Source organism: Eschrichtius robustus, chromosome 7, assembly GCF_028021215.1.
Source record: "Eschrichtius robustus isolate mEscRob2 chromosome 7, mEscRob2.pri, whole genome shotgun sequence".
Taxonomy (NCBI): domain Eukaryota; kingdom Metazoa; phylum Chordata; class Mammalia; order Artiodactyla; family Eschrichtiidae; genus Eschrichtius; species Eschrichtius robustus.
Window position 1 is genome coordinate 74,288,466 of NC_090830.1, and position 20,657 is coordinate 74,309,122.

At 40.9% G+C, this 20,657-nt stretch overlaps 1 protein-coding gene across 3 annotated transcripts in view; it reads left to right on the plus strand.

Moving 5' to 3' along the window:
- Positions 1–17,859, plus strand: part of STOX1 (storkhead box 1) — a 53,969-nt gene extending 36,110 nt beyond the window's left edge. Inside the window, exons 2-4 of one of the 3 annotated variants that reach the window (XM_068548861.1) lie at positions 11,077–11,229; positions 12,556–14,914; positions 17,475–17,859. In XM_068548861.1, the coding sequence (XP_068404962.1) occupies positions 11,077–11,229; positions 12,556–14,914; positions 17,475–17,622 (2,660 nt within the window). In that variant the 3' untranslated portion in view covers positions 17,623–17,859. The remainder of the gene's footprint in view (positions 1–11,076; positions 11,230–12,555; positions 14,915–17,474) is intronic. The other 2 variants (XM_068548862.1, XM_068548863.1) reach the window with 2 other exon arrangements.
- The last annotated feature ends 2,798 nt before the right edge of the window (positions 17,860–20,657 follow it).

Consider the following 20,657-nt stretch of genomic DNA (forward strand, 5'->3'; position numbering starts at 1 on the left):
TAGAAATAGCATGAACAAATAAGGGGTAGATTTGCGTCATCACAAGAAGTTTGGAGGTAGGCAGCCCCCGGGGGCCAGCACAGTCGCTCAGCAAGGCTGTCAGACACCAGGGCTCGCTCTTTCTTTCTGCTTTGACTTCCTTAGTGGGTGGTCTTTTGACATCATGCTTGTCACCTCATGGTCACAAGGTGGCTGCAATCTCTTCAGAATCCAGGCTGGAAGAAAGAGTCAAGAATGAAAAGGTAAAAATACGAGGGAAGGGCCTTTTCTTCATGAGGCCTCTTCTTCTGGCACTGGTAGCTGGCTGCCTGTATCTCGTTGACCACCATGATGATGTCACATGCCCACTAGTTTTAAGTGAGGCTGGGAAATTAAGTAGTATGCTTTCCTGCCTCTGCACTAGAGGAAGGCAAAGAAAAAGATGACTGGGAATGTGGGTTGAATGTGCCAACCTACAGTTTCTGCCACAAGGGGTCACAGTAAAGTACTACTGAATGGAAGAAAACAGGGCTAGCTGTAGGCCTTACCTACATAAATTGTTTTCTCCCAGGTGGGGAGAAGGTCATGGTCAGGACTGGTGTCTGATCAAATAGGCTATGGAAGTTGGGAAAAGAAGAGTCAGGATTGGCTAAGAAATCCATCCATGTGCAGAACTAGCACCCTACAAGAAGCTCTCCAAGTACTAATAATGACATGGAACGAGGGACGATCAACTTTAATATCCCTAATTTGGGAAGAGATGTTAAAGAGTGCTAATATCGGTAGGACTGATGTGTGTCAAATCTTATTCCAGGTACTTATGGATGTTTTCCCACAATAACATTTGAACCAAATGCTGTTGTTCATGTTGAACAGTCACTAGTGAATACTCGAAGAGGGTACACAGTCAGTAAGTGGAAGTGGAGGGTTTGAGCCCAGGTCTGCCCGACCAATTCCAGGACTCTCTTTCTTATCCCATGTGGCCTTAGGTACCCCGAGGCCCCACAGGGACAAGTCTGGTTCATCTTCCTTATGATGGTTGTGCCCAGGCATCCACGAACTTCTGAGTGGGACCAGGAATACTGAGTCCCAGTCCTACCAATTATAGCCCTCATACTGGGTTACAATTGCCTCCAACCACTGCTCTTCCTCTAGAACGGGAGCCCCCCCTGAGGGGGAGGACTGTGTCATGTTCACTGTCGTATCCCCACTAACTGGCATAGAGTAGGTGCTCAATAAATATTTGCTGGATAAGGAATGATTGAAGGACTGTGCCATTACAGTATCTGTATTATGAGTGCCTGATGCTACGCTGTGGTAGCCACTCGTTAAATTTTCCTTAAGTGGTCCATGTAGGAAGGAGACTGTATCTCCAACTGACGGGATTAGAGAGCAATTCATGGGAGAGTCAGTCAGCACTGAGCCTGTCTTCGTGACACGAGTTTGAAACACTGAGGTGCGGGGAAGAGTGCTTTAGGTGGACGAAGTGGGGACAAGGTCGTAGAGATGGGAAAGTACAGACTATTCAGGGAGAGGCCAGTCTGAATGGAGAGAAGTCACAGCTGAAGGGTAATAATAGGTATCGGAGAAAAGGGATTGTTGCCAAATATGACTGGGAAACATTGGGTTAAATAAGCTAGGTTTTCTGTTACAATTCTCAGAGCCTTTAACAATGCCGCTGTGACTCCAAGCCTCATTTCTCAAACATTTGGCCTTTGGGGCCCTTTTCTTGCAGAGCATTTCATGGAATGAATTTTGCACAGAACGCATTTTAGGAAATGTTGATCTAGTTCAGCTCCACATTTATAGACAAGGAAACTGAGACCCGGAGAGGAGAGGTGGCTTATTCAGAGCCACATAGCAGAACTTGGATTAGAACCCGGATCAGATCACTTGACCTCCAGTATAATGCTCATTTGTAATGTGAAGACTATGTGTATATAAAGGACAGCTTCTTCCTTACAGGGAACTTTTATTTATCTGTTATTCAAACAACAACCTTGGTGCTAAAATTTCCCCCAGTTTTGTACAGTGGTATTTTATATTCATCACCATGATGCTGAGCAGAGATGAGAGCTGCTGTCATTGCCTGTGCAGCCTCCAGAATCTTGGGAAGAAGGTTCGTCTTAAATCAGCCCCATGTTTGCCTGGAGGGCAAAGAAAAGATGCTTTTTCTGTACAGCCATTTTTAAGGGGATACAGGGACTGCAGAAGTTTACAACCTGTGCTTCTCTCCTCAGCTTTTTCTTGTCCCCAGCCTGCTGTGGTAGGCAGAATGGGCCCCCAAAGATGTCCACATCCGAATCCCTGGAACCTAATATGTTACCTAATATGGCAAAAGGGACTTTGCAGATGTAATTAGGTTATGGACTTTAGGGAGATTATCCTGGATTATATGGGTAGGCCCAATCTAATCACATGAGCCCTTAAAAGCAGAGAACTTTCTCTGGCTGGAAGCAGAAGCAAAGCAACAGAAGGGCAAGTCAGAGAGAAATGAAGTATGAAAAAGACTCCATGCTGTCTTGAAGATGAAGGGGGCAACATGACAAGAAATGCCGGTGGCTTTAAGTTGCTGAGAGAGGCGCCATCAAAGGAACAGGGACCCCAGTCCTCAGTCCTACAACCACGAGGAACTGAATTCTGCCAAAAACCTGAATAAGCATGGAAGCAGATTCTCCCCTCCAATCAGAGCCTAGGCCCTGAGTCCCGGAGCAGAGGAACCAGTGGAGCCCATCAGACTTCTGACCTCTAGGCTGTGAGATAATAAATTTATGTTGTTTTAAGCCGCTTGTTTATTTTGACAGCCTTAGAAAACTAACACACCTGAGTAAAGTCATTAACATATCCAAAGTGGAAGCTGTGAAGGGAATAGAGGTTAGGAAGGGGCACCACTGGGCTGAGGGCTTTGGGGCTGTGTGTGAATTAGTTTTTAGCATTTTAAAAAAGATCAGTTGATTTGAGTCATTCACATCCTCCCCTCCCAGCCAGGCATCCCTGTATCTCTCTGGGAAGAGGCTGCTGGAGGCTCAAAGGGCTCTCTGATAGGGCCAACTACGTGTCTTTTCAAGCATATCTATGCGCTGTGACAACCAGATTCTGAGGTCTCCTTCATAAATGGCCCAAGACCTTTGCAACTCAACTGCTGGCCAATATTAGTGGATATATCACTTGAAATAAAGGGGCCTCTCATTTACTAATCCTGACAGGTTGAAGTGCTGTTATTAAAGATAGCACTAAGGGCTCCTGCTGGTGAACAGCCCAGCCTTCTCTGGGAAGCCTGTAGCTTTTCAACAGAGGGCATTTCCCAGAAGGGGAGCCATTTGTCTGGGGCTCCAAAATAAACATCACCATGCTGGAGAAGGAATTTCAGCTTCCATGGTAGATAACCCGACTACCCTTAGATCTACAGCCAGCTTCTGAGTCTTGGTACTCTTTTGTTTCTAAATGTGGAGGAAAGTGTTTGCATTCTTTTATTTTACTAAAATAAAAGGGAGACATGGAGAGGGGCTTGGCTTTGCTGGCCTGAAACCTTTCTTCTTTTTGTTCCCATTTTGTTTGATATTCTGAACCTATTTAAGGTTTTAACACAATAGGTCTAATTATTTAAAGTCATGGAAATTTTTGCACAGCATCTAATCTCGGATGAGACACATTGTTACAGAGTACTTTTCATTTTTTAAAAGCTCAGGATTAATTTTAATGTTAAAGAAATTTGGAAATTCTGTACTGGATAAAAGTGCAGTTTAAAATCAGGGAAGTTTCTTGGATTACTTAGGACAAAACATCCTTTTCTATTAAACTTGACTGTATCTGCAGGCTGTTTTATTCATGCTCTATTGTCATCTCTAAAGCGCGTAGAAGATGCTTTTCCCACAGTGTGATTCAATACAGGCGCCCAAAAAGATGCTCTCAGATTTCATGTGTCTGGGTAATTAGCTGAGTTTGAACGGCTCAGTTAAACCATTTGAAGGTCAATAATGCATGAATTTCTGGCAGACTGCCTAGAAGAGTCCATAAACACACTTGTGTAGGGACTAAACATGTTTATTTTGTGTTTTAAATATGAAATAATGTTAGGATTAGTTTTGCCTAGAATTTAATTTGATGGCAGATTCATGTTTTAGTGTGACACAGGAAAGTTCTGATGTGAATCCTGTCCAAATTTCCAGAGAAATATTTCCTCTCTTTTGCATATTTGGTAGCACAGTTTCTTATGGACCTTAAAATCAAATTCAAGCACCCCAAATTAAAATGTCAGAGTTTAGATTCCATGAGGAGGCCCTCTTGGAATTTGTTTAGGTGCCTTAATTAAAAGCATAAGATAAATGTAAATACTGCACGGTAGTTAATTTTTTTCCCCTAAAGATAAAGTGTTTATGAAAAACTAATTTTGTCCCTAAAATTTAACTAGAGCATTCAGATATGAAAATAAATACATTCGATTTTGATACAGATGCTTTTACTTCAGAGATTTTTTTCAGTGAACAAAGCAAATGCAGGTTTGGGACCAGCAGCTTGTATCTTGATTTTGGTTCTGCCTTTTTCACTTGGAAAGTGCAAAGTTTAGGCTTGTTTTAAGTTTATTAAAACTTCCAACTGATTATCTGTAACTGGCAGATTTAGGAGTCCTGTGTCCCTGGTTGAAGACTTCTCCAGTACTGTAGCTCCTGGGGAGGGTTTGCTTGTTCTACTCCAGCTGCCTTATCTGGGTCTGGTGAAAGGCAATCTTGCTGTGTCCATATTTGTCATGAATGTACCTCTTGCTATTTTTACACTGGGGCATGAGTATTCATGCCTCGTGAATTGTCCAGGAAATAGCTCTTTCAGCCACTTTGCTGTTAGAAAACAGCCAGGAGAGGGTATTCTAGAGGCCTTCAAGCTGAGGCCTATGGTGGAGGCCTTTGTGTCCTGACATTAAGAAACCACCTCCTTGTCAGAATTTTGATGAGGTTTTTGATTGCAGTGGATTTTATTGCTGAGCTATTGTCACCAACTCCAGGAACAAGCCACACTCCCAGGGTTCTGCTTCTAATGGCCAGGGGCTTTCTAGACCACTGTCATTAGGCACCAGGGAGCAGGAATTGATTGCCTGGGGTTATATGAATTTATGTCCATCACACAGGAAGCTGATTCTAGTCACAGTTTTAGGATCCCAAGCCATAAGGAGCCTGCTCCAGACTTTACTGGATGTCACCTGCTTTTATTTGTTTGTTTGTTTGTTTGTTTGTTTATTTATTTTTGGCTGTGTTGGGTCTTCGTCTCTGTGCGAGGACTTTCTCAAGTTGCGGCGAGCAGGGGCCACTCTGCATCGCGGTGCGCGGGCCTCTCACCGTCGCGGCCCCTCCTGTTGCGGACGGAGCACAGGCTCCAGACGCGCAGGCTCAGTAGTTGTGGCTCACGGGCCCAGTCGCTCCGCGGCATGTGGGATCTTCCCAGACCAGGGCTCGAACCCGTGTCCCCTGCATTGGCAGGCGGATGCTCAAGCACTGCGCCACCAGGGAAGCCCTGTCATCTGCTTCTGATAGTTGAGAGCTCCATATTTTCACTTTATCTACATGCTACGTACATTTAATTTGCCTTGCATTTTTTTCTTCCCTAAAAAAGTGGACTTTTAAAGAATAATTGTTTTAAAACTCATAATTTGCCTCATTATTGTAACTCGGAAATGTTCTTTTTATATGCCAACTAAATCCTTTGGGAATACAACAAGGTGGCAATAAAAATGTCCTTTGCAGAAAAGGTAGCATTAAATGTAGCAGGTGCTAATCTGTGTGGTTCTACTTCGTTGGTTATTTTTTGTGAAACCAGCCTTTCGACTAAACACTTTTCCCACTTCCGCAGCACCCAAGACTACAAGGCTGTGTAAACAGAGAGAACATTGTTGTGAGCTGTTTACTCTGGCCCACAGGCTCTCCTAGCCTTCTGATCCCTGCTCCAGCTCAGGGGTCAGAGGTCCACAGCAGGCCTGGACTTAAGGGTGCCTTCAGTTACTCTGAGGTAGCTGAGGGTAAAGCCAAAGGGCTGGCCTTCTCTTATTGTGAAATCTAATTACATTTATAAGAGGGGTCTTCTACACAGGAAGTTACTTTTTGATGGAAAACTCTGTAAGAGTCATTGCATTCCAGAAACCCAAGTGCAAGAGTAAGTGAAGCAAACTGTGGCTGCAGCTGGAAAATGATTCCTGCATCTGTCACAAATGTTCCTGTGTCAGGGTTCACTCTGCTTTCCTGCACAAAAAACTCTTGATGATTTATGCACCTGAAGACGTATCTTAGCAACAGCTGTGAAGGAAATGTACTGAGAAACTTTCTCTAGCCTTTGTCTAGAGGGAGCTCCAAAGCAGAGGTTACATGCGATTTAACATGTTCTCTAAAAGGCAGTTGACATATAATTGTATTAGTTTTAAAAAGAAAAAGGCAGGGACTTCCCTGGTGGCGCAGTGGTTAAGAATCCGCCTGCCAATGCAGGGGACACGGGTTTGAGCCCTGGTCCAAGAAGATCCCACGTGCCGCGGAGCAACTAAGCCCGTGCGCCACAGCTACTGAGCCTGCTACTAAGCTTAAGGATTGAACTAGAAAATGGGCTGTTTTAGGTCTGACCCAAAGGCAGAGTGGGTCTAGACCCCTTACTGGACCCTAGTACAGCTTCCTTGTTTCATTTGCACAGAAATGGGCAGCCACTGGCAGGGGGCACAGCAGGGACGTCAGACATGTACTGACTTTCTAGCCACTCATCTCTTTATGTTAATGTCTCTGTTCCACACACACCCCCGGCCACCCCCCCCCCCCCCCGAACCCCGGGCTGCACACCAATCTCAAAGTTCAAAGTGACTGGGTTTATTAGGCCAGGTATGCGGTGAGGCTTGAGCGTGTATTGTGTGGTTGAGCAAATCCTTTTTAGGTTTTGCTCTCTACTTCTCCAATACTCTAGCCCTTATCTTTCTAGGAGAGAAGAACTTTTCCCTCCTTTTTGAATTAAGGACTTCTAAGTCCATATGAAGTGGGGCAGGTAATCAATTTAAGATCACATACAAGAATAAAGTCACTTAGACTGTCTTGGAAGATGGGGAAGAGAGTTATATAAGTTTGTTATAAATTAAACACATAGAGTTATGTTTAAGAAGCATAAAAATACGTGAAATTGTACTTTAATTCTATATTTTGTCAGGTTGAGGAGGGAGATGAAAGAGAAGAAAGTAAATCTCAGATGCGGAGGGTAAAAAGAAAAGCAAAGAGGGAATGAAGATAGGGAGAAAGGCTTATTACCCTTAGCTCAGAGGTGGAGTTTCCAGGAGGATTTTGAGTTTTAGGTCAGTTAATGTTCCCCTTGGACATTAAGTTTCATAGCATCATCCCTTATCACCGCCCTTTGAAATGCTAATTGATTAGTCATTCATGCTAGTTTCTCAGAATGCTGTAGGTATCTTAGCATCACCCAATGGGACAGCAGCAAGCAGGCCAAGAGGAGATCCTTCCCTTGGCTGACAAAGCAGACAGCAGTTCTGCCCTGTGTTGTGACCGTCCAAGGTCAAAAATGCCCCAGCCTGCCAAATAGAGAAGCTTAAGTAAAGACGGGCACAAACCAGCATGATCTTTGAAAGCAAACTGCTGATCAGTTTCCTGATGGCAGTCCTTTATCCTTCATGCAGATACAAGAAGTACTGTGAGCCACTTACCAGCTTTGGCTACAACCCTTTACCCCTGGCCAGTCCTCATCACCTTCCTTCCTCCTTAACAGCCAGTGCAATGTATTGGTTTCCTCACTGTCACAGGAGAGTCAAATGCAGGGTATAGCCAAGTTTTCTAAATTCTTTGGCTTGCCTCTGGCTACAGTTGTTGACTCCCATGCAGCCCCAGGACCATATTTATTTGTTCAATGGTTAGCTACTTTAACACTGCTGTCATTAACACCCTAACGTCTCCAAAGAGCGGTCCTCAGACCTGCAGCATGAACATCACCTGGGAGGTTGTTAGAAATGCAGAATCATAGGCTCATTTTCAGATCTTCTGAGTCAGAATCTGCACACTACCACAATCGCCCGGTGATTCTCACATGCACATTAAAGTTTTAGCCCTGCTGGCCTCCCTGACGCCCATCTTTTCAATTCCAGATTGCTTCATCTGCCAGAAACCACACTTAAGTGACCTTGAGACTCAGGGCTCCTTCATAATCTTTGTGTTCATTTAAAAATTTCCTAGGGTTCTCTGAGAATGACCCCTCAAACTCCCTTTCTACTCTTCACCTCCTCATTCCCATTTTTTCTCCTCCCATTGCTATTTTCTTTCTCCCTGTCTAACTTTACAGAGATCAGATGACTTTGCTGTGCTAATATTTTTTTCCTTCTATGCCTCAATATATTTCTGGTCTTCTGCCACCCTCTATTTTCTCAAGTTTCAGATGAAGTTATATCCTTCTCATTCCTAACGATAGTTCTTTTACCAGTGCCTTTTATTTATTTTTTAATTAATTAATTAATTAACTTTTGGCTGAGTTGGGTCTTCGTTGCTGCACTCGGGCTTTCTCTAGTTGCGGCGAGCAGAGCAGGGGCTACTCTTCGTTGCAGTGCACGGGCTCCTCATTGCGGTGGCTTCTCTTGTTGCGGAGCACGGGCTCTAGGCACGCGGGCTCAGTAGTTGTGGCGCACGGGCTTAGTTGCTCCGCGGCACGTGGGATCTTCCTGGTCCAGGGCTCGAACCCATGTCCCCCTGCATTGGCAGGTGGATTCTTAACCACTGTGCCACCAGGGAAGTCCCTACCTGTTCCTTTTATACACTTTCCTTTTCCCTTCCTTTAGGATCTTGCTGTCTTACTGGTCTTCCTTCTCACAGAATCATTTCCATCATCTCCACTAAACCCTTCCTTTTTGTATCCAAATTTGCAAACATGTTCTTTTAAGAAAATCACAGCATACACATTCACATTCACTTGATCCTACTTTTTTCTAGTTTGTGTTCTGTTTCTCCTCTTTCACAATCAGATTTTTCCAACAAATGGTCTAGAACCATGGTTTACAATTGGGGCAGTTTTGACCCCCAACCCCTTCCTTTCAGGGACATTTGGCAGTATCTGGAGACATTTTTGGTTGCTGCAACTGTGGGAGATGTTCCTGGCATCTGGAGGCCAAGGATGCTACTGAACATCGTGCAGTGCACAAGACAGCCCTCACAACAAATAATTCTCTGGCTATGGGGACCAACCATCCCGGGTTGCCTTCAACTTTCTGGTTATAGCACTGAAAATCCTGTGTCCCAGGAAACCCCTCATTCCTGGGCATACTGGGAGGGTTGGTCACCCTATATCTGGCCCCAAACGTCACAAGTACCAAAGAGGACAAACCCTGCTCTAGAAGGAAGACCCATTTTGTTCACTTTTTTCTCACCAACTCCCTTCCCTTCAATCTGACTTTTTTTTTTTTTTTTGACTGCACACCACGTGGCTTGTGGGATCTTAGTTCCCCGACCAGGGATTGAACCCGCACCCTCGGCAGTGAAAGCACAGAGTCCTAACCACTGGACCGCCAGGGAATTCCCCAATCTGATATTTAATTCCTGTTCCTTCCCATGAAAACAGTTCTCTTGAAAGTCACCAATGGTCACCTTGTTCCAGTCAAGTAATCCAATTGCCTCTTCTCCCCTCAACCTTTTTGATCTCTTTCAAGCATTTGACACTGTTAATTTGCTCTTCATTTTTAAAAATATTTTTTATTATTTATTTGGCTGCGCTGACTCCTAGTTGTGGCACGTGGGACCTTCGTTGCAGCGTGTAGGGTCTTTAGTTGTAGCATGCAAACTCTTAGTTGCGGCATGCATGTGGGATCTAGTTCCCTGACCAGTGATTGAACCCGGGCCCCCTGCATTGGGACCACAGAGTCTTAACCACTGGACCACCAGGGAAATCCCTGCTATTCGTTTTGAAGTCTTTTTTCCTCATAATCTTGCTTCTCTCCCTCCTACCCTCATCACCATGCCATCTCTCTTTTGTGGGTTCCTATTTCTACTACATCTTAAACGTAGGTAGTCTCTCAGTTAAGTGTTCCTTGGCTCTCTTCTTTACTCTCCTAATAAAAGAATTAATTTCACTGCTTATCTTTTTTTATTTTTTGGCTGTGCTGTGCAGCTTGTGATCTTAGTTCTCCGACCAGGGTTTGAACCTGGGCCCTCGGCAGTGAGAGCATGGAGTCCTAACCACTGGACTACCAGGGAATTACCTAATTTCACTCCTTATCTTCAGCTCTCATCTTTATTGGTTGATTCCCAAATCACTTTCCTGACTCCTAGTCCTTCATTTCCAATTAATTGAGGGGTTCCCTTGGATACCCAGCAGAATCTAAAACTCAACCTGATTAATGGCAGGTTAAGAACAATTTTTATATGTTGGCAAAGAGGAAAGATAATACAGTCTAGCTTCCATTTCCAGTCTCCTATTTTGGTCTGATATAACCCTTAAACTCTACCCAACCAGGATAACTCTCTCCATGCTCTTATATATCTTGTGATTCCCTCCTTCCATGATTTTGTTCCATGTATTCTTGAAAACTGGAAATCACTTCTGCCTTTTCCTTCTTCAAATCTTCCTAACCATTTCAATAAGGAAAGTGTGGAATGACAGAAATACTGGATTAGGAGTCAGAAGACCTATTTCTGTCACTTTACTTTCTTTTAGGATTGGGACAATTACTTGAACTTTCTATGGCTATATATATTGTAAATAAAGAAATAATAATCCTATCTGTGCCTATCTCAGGTAGCGAATATGAAAAAATGCTTTGAAAGATGGGAATTGCCATATAAGCGTTGTCTGACTTGAAGTCCAATAGCACTTTGAGCCTTTCATATAGAAACTTATTATCTCTTGCTTATAAAGTAGTGACAAATATTAGACTTCTTAAAAGTAGAGATCATAAACTAAGCCTTTTTCTTCTGTAGTTTCTATCATTGTGCATGTAATGTTAACAGATTGAGTAAAGACTGATGAAAGAAAAGCAGTTCCACCTGATATTCAGTCTTTATAACTTTTTGATTCACTAATTCCAAATATTTTATACTGTATCAAATTTATCACCCTTTTTTTTTTTTTTTTTCCAAATCTCCAATTTAGGTGATGTCTTTCCAGTGCAAATGAATCCAATAGCTCAATCTCAGTTTATACCTTTGGCTGAAGTTCTTTGCTGTGCTGTATCTGATATGAATGCCGCTCAGATTGTAGTAACACAGGAATCACTATTGGAACATTTGGTGAAACATTACCCAGGTAGAGTAACAAGTTTTTCTCTATTAGTTCATTGTATGTGTTTGGTTTCTATTTATAAATCGTCTTAAACACATAAACTGGGCAATATCTAATTTTTTTTCTATTATAGAACCTTGTATTAGAGCCCTGGTGGAAAAAGGTCTGCATCAGCAAGTTTATGAGTATTTCTTTTATTTTCCAGATGAACTTTTTCAAAAATAATGTTTATGGTAATAATTAAGTCAGACTCTGTAGAAAGGAGTGCAAAGGAAAAAATGAAGATTCAGTTTCTCCCCCGCCATCTTAGCTCTCCAACCAGGGATTAAACCCGTGCCCCCTGCAGTGGAAGCCCCCCTGCAGTGGAAGTGTGCGAGTCTTAACCATTGGACCACCAGGGAAGTCCCTGCCTCCTATTCTTAAATTGCCACTTCCCAGAGGTGACATCTTCTCTCGTTTATAGTTTCTCATGGACACTTTCATAAGTTGTATTTGAATATATGTATCCTTTTAAAATAAGTTGGACCATTCTATACATTCTCTCTGCACCTTTCCTTTTTTTAACTTAAAGACATGTTTTTGAGATCTTTCCGTATAAGCATATATCGATCTATCTCATTCTTTTCATAGCTGCATGATATCCCAGTGAATGAATGTAGAAGAGTATTTTTTATTTTTCCCATTATAAGATATGCTTATTGTAGAAAAATCCAGAAAATATAGAAAAGTAATCACTTATAGTACCACTACTCAAAGGAAACCAGTATTAACATATTGATGTATTTTCTTTCGGTGTTACACATTTTTAACATTGTTTTCATAATATGAATATAATTTTGAACCCTGCTATTCAGAAAGGGAATTTCTTTTAAAATTGTTACCTTCTCAGTTTGAAAAACCACCATAATCCAGATGTTAGGTAGTTTGCCCTCACCCAAGCACAGACTGTTTTTCATTTTCTCTTTAGATTCTTACTAAGGTTTAAGCCATGAGACTGTGGTTTTTGAAAACTTCCATGTTTGCTCTCAAGAAGGCTTTCCTTGGTCAAAATTTAAATTTATAATGAGGTTGTATAACTTGGTGTTTGTGTTTGAGTGAACAGCTTATTTTCTCTGCTTAACCGGTAACCTAGCCATATGTCTTTGTGTAGACGAAATTATATTCCTATTATTCAATTGAATTATGATGATTGTTAATGCTTCTTTGACATTTTAATTATATATATTAATTGTGTTACAATTAGCTCTGGGTTCATCAAGCAAATGTGTGGTCATTTCTGAGTTACTGATTTCACTCATTAAAATGTTTCTTATTCAGAACGTATCAGTGTAAAGTGCTTATTTGTTTTAGGCATCGCAATTCCATCTCAAGATATTCTCTATACCACTCTGGGAACTCTCATTAAAGAAAGGAAGATTTATCACACTGGAGAAGGATACTTCATAGTTACTCCTCAGACTTACTTCATTACAAATACAACCCCCCAAGAAAATAAGAGAATCCTATCAGATGAAAGTCCCTGGATGCCAACTTCCATTACCTACCTGGTGAACGTGGAAAGCTGTGCAGACTTAACCAAAGAAAATGCGACCCCCATATCCCATTGTCATTCTTGCCAGTGTTTCCATGATGTGTGCACTCAGGATATACAGAAACCACCAGCTGCTGCAGAAGTGACTAGAAAATGCCAGAAAGATCTTGGGGAATCCAAACCTTTGGTACAGAATCGAACAGTTTCAGTGTCTGAGGAGAATCACGTCTGTGACAGCGCCAAACCTTTACCATTCACAAAAGACAGAGAAAAAGCCAAGAAATTTGGCTTTAGCCTCTTCTGGCGCAGTATATCCAGAAAGGAGAAGTCCAGAACAGAGCACAGCAGTTTCTCTGCTCAGTTCCCACCAGAAGAATGGCCCGTCCGAGATGAAGATAACTTGGACAATATCCCTCGAGACATTGAACATGAGATAATCAAACGAATTAATCCCATTTTGACTGTTGACAACTTAATCAAACATACTGTCATAATGCAAAAATACGAAGAACAGAAAAAATGTAATAGCCAGGGCACTTCCACTTATATGCTGACACTCAGGCATAAGTATCCTTCAAAAGTGGGAGTTAAGAAAAGTCAGGGCCGGTCTGTAAAGCCTCGAAGGCGGGGCCATTCACATAGAGATAGAGACAAAGCCAGGAGTCAGGGAAGTGGGCCTCAGCCAGGAAGCATTAGGCTGGAGAAACACCCCAAGCTCGCTGCTACACAGCCCACCCCCGGAATTAAAAGCCCAAATGAAGTAGAACTTCAGAAACCACTTGGTGAGAATCCATCAGTGCTAGGTTCCCATTTGATTTACAAAAAGCGAATCAGTAATCCTTTCCAGGGTTTCTCTCACCGAAGGAGCCCAATAACCAAAGAGCACAACGTCCAGAAGACCGGTGATCTGAAAACCAGTCAGATTGGACCAAAGGGAAAGCCTTTCCAAAGGTCAGGGTCTTTGGATTCCTCAAGAATCTTTGAGAGTGAAGCCAAACAGTCATACAGTGAACAATGTAATGATAAACTGAGAGCAGAATCCATTTATGTGAATCACTCTACTGTCAAACCTATCGGTGATGACTTTAGAGATTACCTCTTCAATTACTCTCAATGTGGTGTTTTGCAAAATGATAGTAAATGCTGTTCCTTCAGGGAAAGCACGTTGAGATGTGATGTGTATGGTGGAGAAAATGAGGCAATCCCTGAAGTCTCGAGGAAAAGTTACTCTCATTTTGACACATTAGAAGAGACAAAAGAAACACAGCATGTCCTGCCATCACGAGGTTCCTCTTCTTTAGACCAGGCGTCCTCTGCTTGTAGATTAGTTGATGAAACAATACACCAGTTCCAAAATCTTGGTCTTTTGGATTACCCAGTTGGTGCAAACCATTTGAGACAACCTGAGAGACAAGACAGAGACTCAGAGGAAACTCTGATGAGAAAGGCATTTACCCAGGAAGCAGAGACTGTGAGTCTAGAAAATGAAGGACTTTCTGATGATGACCAGGCCTTGTATCAGAATGAAGCCGATGATGAGGATGGGGCCTGCAGTTCATTGTATCTAGATGAGGATGACTTTTCTGAGAATGACGACTTAATTCAAATGCTGCCTGGCCACATTCAGTTTTCCTTTCCAGGGGGAAACAAGTGGAATCATTTAGGAAAACAAAAGGTGACCGAGAGGTCTCTGACTGAGTACAATAGCAACATACAGAGGTTTGAGCCTCTGGTGCTTAAAGGAAATGAACATTACAAGCCCACTGGGTTGCTTGCTAACCCCGGTGAAGGCCAAGAACCTAATCTCTCTGCTGAAAACTGTGTCCTCAATTTAGGGATCCAGTCTGGTTTTGACTATGAAAAGGAGCCCAGTGTAGCTAAATGTGTACAGGCCTCAGCACCTGCTGATGGAAGTATATTTGATTACTACAGCACAAGGAAAGCTGCTTCGGAGGCTGAAACCCTACAAGACCCTGTTGGTGACACAGGAAAGAAACCAGCCACCTGGAGTCAGAGTGCTCAGAATCAGGAAATGAGAAAACAGTTCACACACAAGTTAGAACTGTTCAACACTTTGCACATGCCAGCGTTGGCTCAGGACGTCCAACCTGAACATAGTCACTTGGAAGGAACAGAAAATCAGAGCATGGCAGGAGATAGTGGAATAGATTCTCCACGGTAAGTGCACATAAAAGTGATTGGCCACTATCCCACAGGAATTATTAAAATCAAGGGCATATTGAGTTACCTTGTGGGAGACTGCTGAATAAATTTTTTATAATGATACAAGTCTACCAGCCTTTACTGAATAAATTGTATGAAGTTACAATGAAATCTCTTATATAATAGGATAGAGTTCATTTTTAATGTGAACCAAGATTTGACTGTTCCACTACTACTAAATCTTGAATTATTTCTAAAAATAGGAAGGGACTACCATAAACCAAGCACTTCCTGAACTGAAGGTTGGAAAGTTTTCACTTATATTCCTGGTTCTACACAGGTTGAGCTAGAGATGTGGCTACTTTCCACTAATATTTTCCATGCCAGTTTGTTTAAATAACATTGTTCAGAATATAAAAGTAATTTGGTCATAATAGAACATTTAAGAAGTACTGAAAAGTAGTTTTTTAAAAACATCTAATCACCCTAGATCTAGATATTTTTAAAAATCCTTTTATATTTGGTGTATTTATAATACTTTGGTCTGAACATATTGAATCTATATATTTTGTCTGTTGAACTCATACTGTAGTTACTATTTTGCATGTTGCTTTTTTCAATAGAATATAATGAACATTCCCCCATGTTATTAAATAGTTTTCTAAAAAGTCATCTTAAAATTTGGCATATATCTTCATTAGTTTTTTTATTATATAAAATTATTGTATACCTCTTTTTTAAACAGTAATATAGAAATGTAAAAAGTAAAACTGGTAGTCTCCATTCCCTAGCCTTTTCCATTCCTATTCCGTAGAGGTGACCTAAATATTGTTAACAGTTTGGCATATATTCTTTCAGGCTTTTTCCCTTGCATTTATAAATATAATTATTTTCTGACAACAGAGCATACAGAGCTGTGGCTTTCTTTTTCACCTAACTTATCATGGATATCCTGCAATCAGTACATATATATCCTGCTTTTTTGGGGGGCACTGTGCTGTGCAGCTTGCAGGATCTTTGTTCCCCGACCAGGAATTGAACCTGGGTCCTCAGCAGTGAAAGCTCAAGAGTCCTAACCACTGGACCACCAGGGAATTCCCTCCAGCTTTTTTTTTTTTTTTTTTTTTCTGCTGTGCCATGCAGCATGCACGTGGGATCTTAGTTCCCTGACCAGGGATCGAACCCATGCCCCCTGCAGTGGAAGCGTGGAGTCTTAACCACTGGACCGCCAGGGAAGTCCCTCATTTTTTAAAATGGCTGCTTAGTATTCCATTATGTGGACCCTGTTACTTACATAACCATTATTTTCCTTCCTTTGACATTTAGATTATTCCCAGTTTTTTTGCTATAATAAATCAATCTGCAGTGAATTGTTATTACATAAATGTTTGTAGACATTCCTAATTATTTATAACTTAGGCTAAATTCCTGGAAGTCTGCATTTTTTAAACACATCTACTTTATTGGGGAACAAGATTTTTTTGCCTGAAACAATAGTTTAATTCATATTAAGTCATTGAAGTATCAAAACATGTTGTCTTTGAGGTAAACAACAGTGTAAACCAATAAGCCATGGGCTCCCTTTTTTTCCTCTCTGGCAAAAAACAAAACCAAAACCAAAAACAAACCCAAAACATATAAGAGAAATTGACATGAATTGAGAATTTAAATTTGAGAAATCTTGAGAAATTTAATTTTTAAAAATCGCTTATAATATGGTTTTCTTGAAAGATTTATAACTATAATCATTAAAGACATTTATAGGAGAAGGGAGGGGAGATAACATTTGGACATCAACTATGTACCATAATTGGATTAGGATTAGGGAGACAGATGAACAAGATGTTGTTGCTACCTATAGGAAGCTTACAATTTAGCTTAGTTTAGTTGAGGAGACCAACAAACAATAAACAAATTGAACTCAACAACAAAGCATAAACTCTTAATTTCACATCTCTTTGGCAGTTATGAAGAGTGATGGGCTGTGTGGGAAAGATTTATGGAGGACACATTTTTGAGACATCTCTTGATGTAATGGACAGGTGAGGGAGAGGAGGCAAGGTGGGAGAAGGGGAATGTCAAAAACAAAATGCCCAACCAGTAATGTGAGTTGGCTGAAGCAAGGCAGATGTGTTGGATAAGGGACTAACATCGCTTACAGCTCCTAGGAAAGGAACGCTGTCAATATGAAAAATATTATAGTTGGCTTTTCCTTTCCCTATGTTTACTCAAAAAAGAAACAAATTATACAAGAAGATATTGGTCATTTTAGTTGTATAGAAGAGTTTTTCATGGAGCTTATTGTTTCTGCCTAGAATATACTTGATATTGGATCTGAGAACAGATGTTCAGAGAATATGAACTTCTTAGAAAGCAGCTGTCAAATAATTGAGTTGCTATTGGGAATCCTTTAAAATGTAAAGAGCACTTTAGATTTTTAAAGGTTAACTTATTTGATAAGTTAGTTCCTGTTAGTAAATGTACGCTTCAAAGTAACAAATGAAGGTATTATGCCTTGGTTAGAAATCCAGGCCCTTTTTGAAGGCAATAATTTTGTTATTTTTAATATCTTTAGGACACAGAGTCTGGCATCTAATAATTCAGTCATTTTGGATGGACTAAAAAGAAGACAGAATTTTCTGCAGAATTTTGAAGGCACAAAAAGCAGTCAAACTCTCACGTCCAATTCCTTACTACAACTAACTCCAGTCATAAATGTTTAATTCTTTCTTTTTTTTTCGATGTGGACCATTTTTAAAGTGTTTTATTGAATTTGTTACAACATTGCTTCTGTCGCATGTTTTTGGTTTTTTGGCTTTGAGGCATGTGGGATCTTAGCTCACTGAACAGGGATCTAACCGTGCCCCCTGCATTGTAAGGTGAAGTCTTAACCACTGGACCTCCAGGGAAGTCCCAAAATGTTTAATTCTTATTTTTCTTTTGGAAACTTTTTTTTTTGTAAAAATGTACAGCATTAATATAGAATGTTTTAATCAACTGAGTTTGTAAGAATTCTCTAAGGCCAAGCATATATGTTACTAACCTCATTACATATTTTGTTGTAGTTACTGTTTTTTTTCCTTTTTTGACATTGGCTTTTTTAAAGCTTATTTTACTATAAATTTATTGGGAATATATAGATTGTTTATAATAAAAAACATGGAATCATTGGTCTTCTTCCAATTAAATGTAATTTAACTTGAATCATCGGACGGACATTCATTAGTTTCTCAAATACGTAGGAAACTAATTTACTACCCAGTAGTGAATTTTTGTACCCACATCAATACCAAGTTCTTATGGTAAGTGGATCTCACCAGATTTCAACACAGAACCCCAGAAAATAGTGTTTTAGGGTTGCATAGATACGTTGTTTGCAACTTAAGTCTTCTATCATCAGAAAGAATTTATATAGATGTGTTGGGTACTTTGCAACAAGCATTCCTTCTATCCAGTCATTGCTGCCAAGGATATCGTTTGTGACCAGCTGGAACATGAACAAATGGCTCCACACTATGATTGACTGACAATGTCCAAAATACCCATGGCAGTAGACATATGGCTCAACTGTTTGGTTCCTCCCCACGTTTGAGGCTCTCTCTATAAAATGGCTTTGAGAAGTCAGGATGTTCTCAGATGGTGGAGATAGAAGGGAAGCAGAATGGTTGCAGGATGGCTGTGAGTGAAAGGGAGGTTCTGAATTAGAGATTTAGAGGAAAGATGGAAGATGGCTGATAGACAATTTTTCTACATTTGATCCACTTCTGTTCATGATAAGACCTCCGTAGCCTTGCCAGAATTTTTTCTGGCAGGACTTTTCAGACCAAGTAGTGGAATGGTCAGTTCTCTTGGGTTTGGGGAACATGGAGCAGTCAAGAGTGGTTTCAGCATGTTGGATAGATGCTAATGCTGATTTCTGGTTGAGGGGATGTTTCTACTAAGAGGTTTCTAAGGATTATCAAAGCCTTAGAGCTCAAGGATGATTGAATAGAGAGTGCCTCTTTCCAGCTCTCACCATCCAGATAACAGTGAAGGCCAGAATGAAGCTCAGCAGTGTGGAGAGCTGGCTCCAGGCCCTGTGGGAGTGCAGAGGAGGGGAGATCAGATGCGCTGCTCTGTTTCATTGTGGTTGCACCACTCACTTCTGACTGTTGGTTTTCAGTGGCTCTGACCAACCTACCGTGGCATTCCGAGATTATCTGTGGTTGCAGGGGGCAAAGTACCAAGAAGAGTAATCTGGATAGAACAGCCTTGTGGGGGAGGCATTGGTTTAGGGGGCCTTACAGCTTGGAATCAGCATCAGTGAATGGAAGTTAGGAGAAAGAAATTTCAGCTCAATATGAAGAACTTCCCATTAGACAAAACTATCTGAAGATGAAATAGGCGGCTTTGTAAACAAATGAACTTCCCGCTATTTAGGACATTCAAGCAGAGGCTTGGTGATCCCTTGACGGGTATGTTGCAGAGGTATTTCCAGTACTTTTCTTAAAAGGATGACTGAACTAGATGATTTTGAAGATTCCTTCCAACTGTAAGGTTCTGTGCTTATAAAACTCAGTGAAGGTTATATGTCAAATATATCCAATTAAAAAAAAAGGAAAAAAAAGATTCATTGAGGATCCTGTGAAATACTGAACTCACTCAAGATTCCCAAGTTGCTTCCATTTCTTCATTTCTGCGCCTATCCCTACCAATCCTTGGAAAAAGGAGTACCAGCAACTCTTCTATCTTTGATCTTGGACCTGGACAATTTTCTTAATAGAGTAAGGAATCCAAAGTCTTTTGTGACTCTATCCACCTCTAGGGACCAATGAAATCCATCTAATTTTGCCACCAGGTGCATTATGACACTCTCTAAATGTATTAAATGAAGCCTATTATGAAACCAATAAACCTCCCTTCTACAAAACACAACATATGACCACAGGTATTAAAGATGAGTGTGCGTGTTATTAAATTGTTGTTTTGGGAGATTATTCTCTACAATGGGTGACTTGAATTTTTTCCCACTATTAATTTTTGTGTGTGGAAATTTTACTTATTCTCTTTCCCATTGCAGTCTGTTTGCTAAGAGAAAACTGTTCTCTTGAAACAGCATGGTGACCTGAGCTTCGGAGTCAGATAACTTTAAATCCCAATTCCAATCCTTGGTAGCTGTGTGATGGAGAAAGTTACCAAACTTATCTAATTCATTTTTTTCATCTGTAAAGGATATCTACTTTATAGGATTGTTGTAAGATTTGAGGATAATCTATTGAAAGTGCCCAATGGAGGAGGCACCTAATATTGTTACAAACATATGTGTGTATATTTTTATATATTGATTCACAAAACTTGTCTAATACATGGCCTACTATACAGGTACCCTGTTTTTGCCAGGTTGTCTGGAATTCCTCCATTTAGAGAGTCCTTTAGGTTAAGATTATAGAAAAGTATCATTAATCAAAATCCAGATATGCCTGGGGGAGGTATTATGCTTTTGGCTAACAAGTTTTCAGTTAATACCTCATGCTATAAATAGGATAAAGTATGCAAAGCATGGGCTTATTGTGGCTACTCATATAATGTGAGATCATGTTCATCCTCTTTCGTCTGGGATCTCAGACCCTTAGGAATCCTCAGAATAGCTGGCTTCTGCAAACTATTTTCAATATTTCATAAATCCTAATAGAAATTGTACATTCCCTTTGCTTAACTCCTTGCTACTAAAACATCAGTTTCTTTGCCAATGACTGAAATTACACCTGCTCGGTAATGC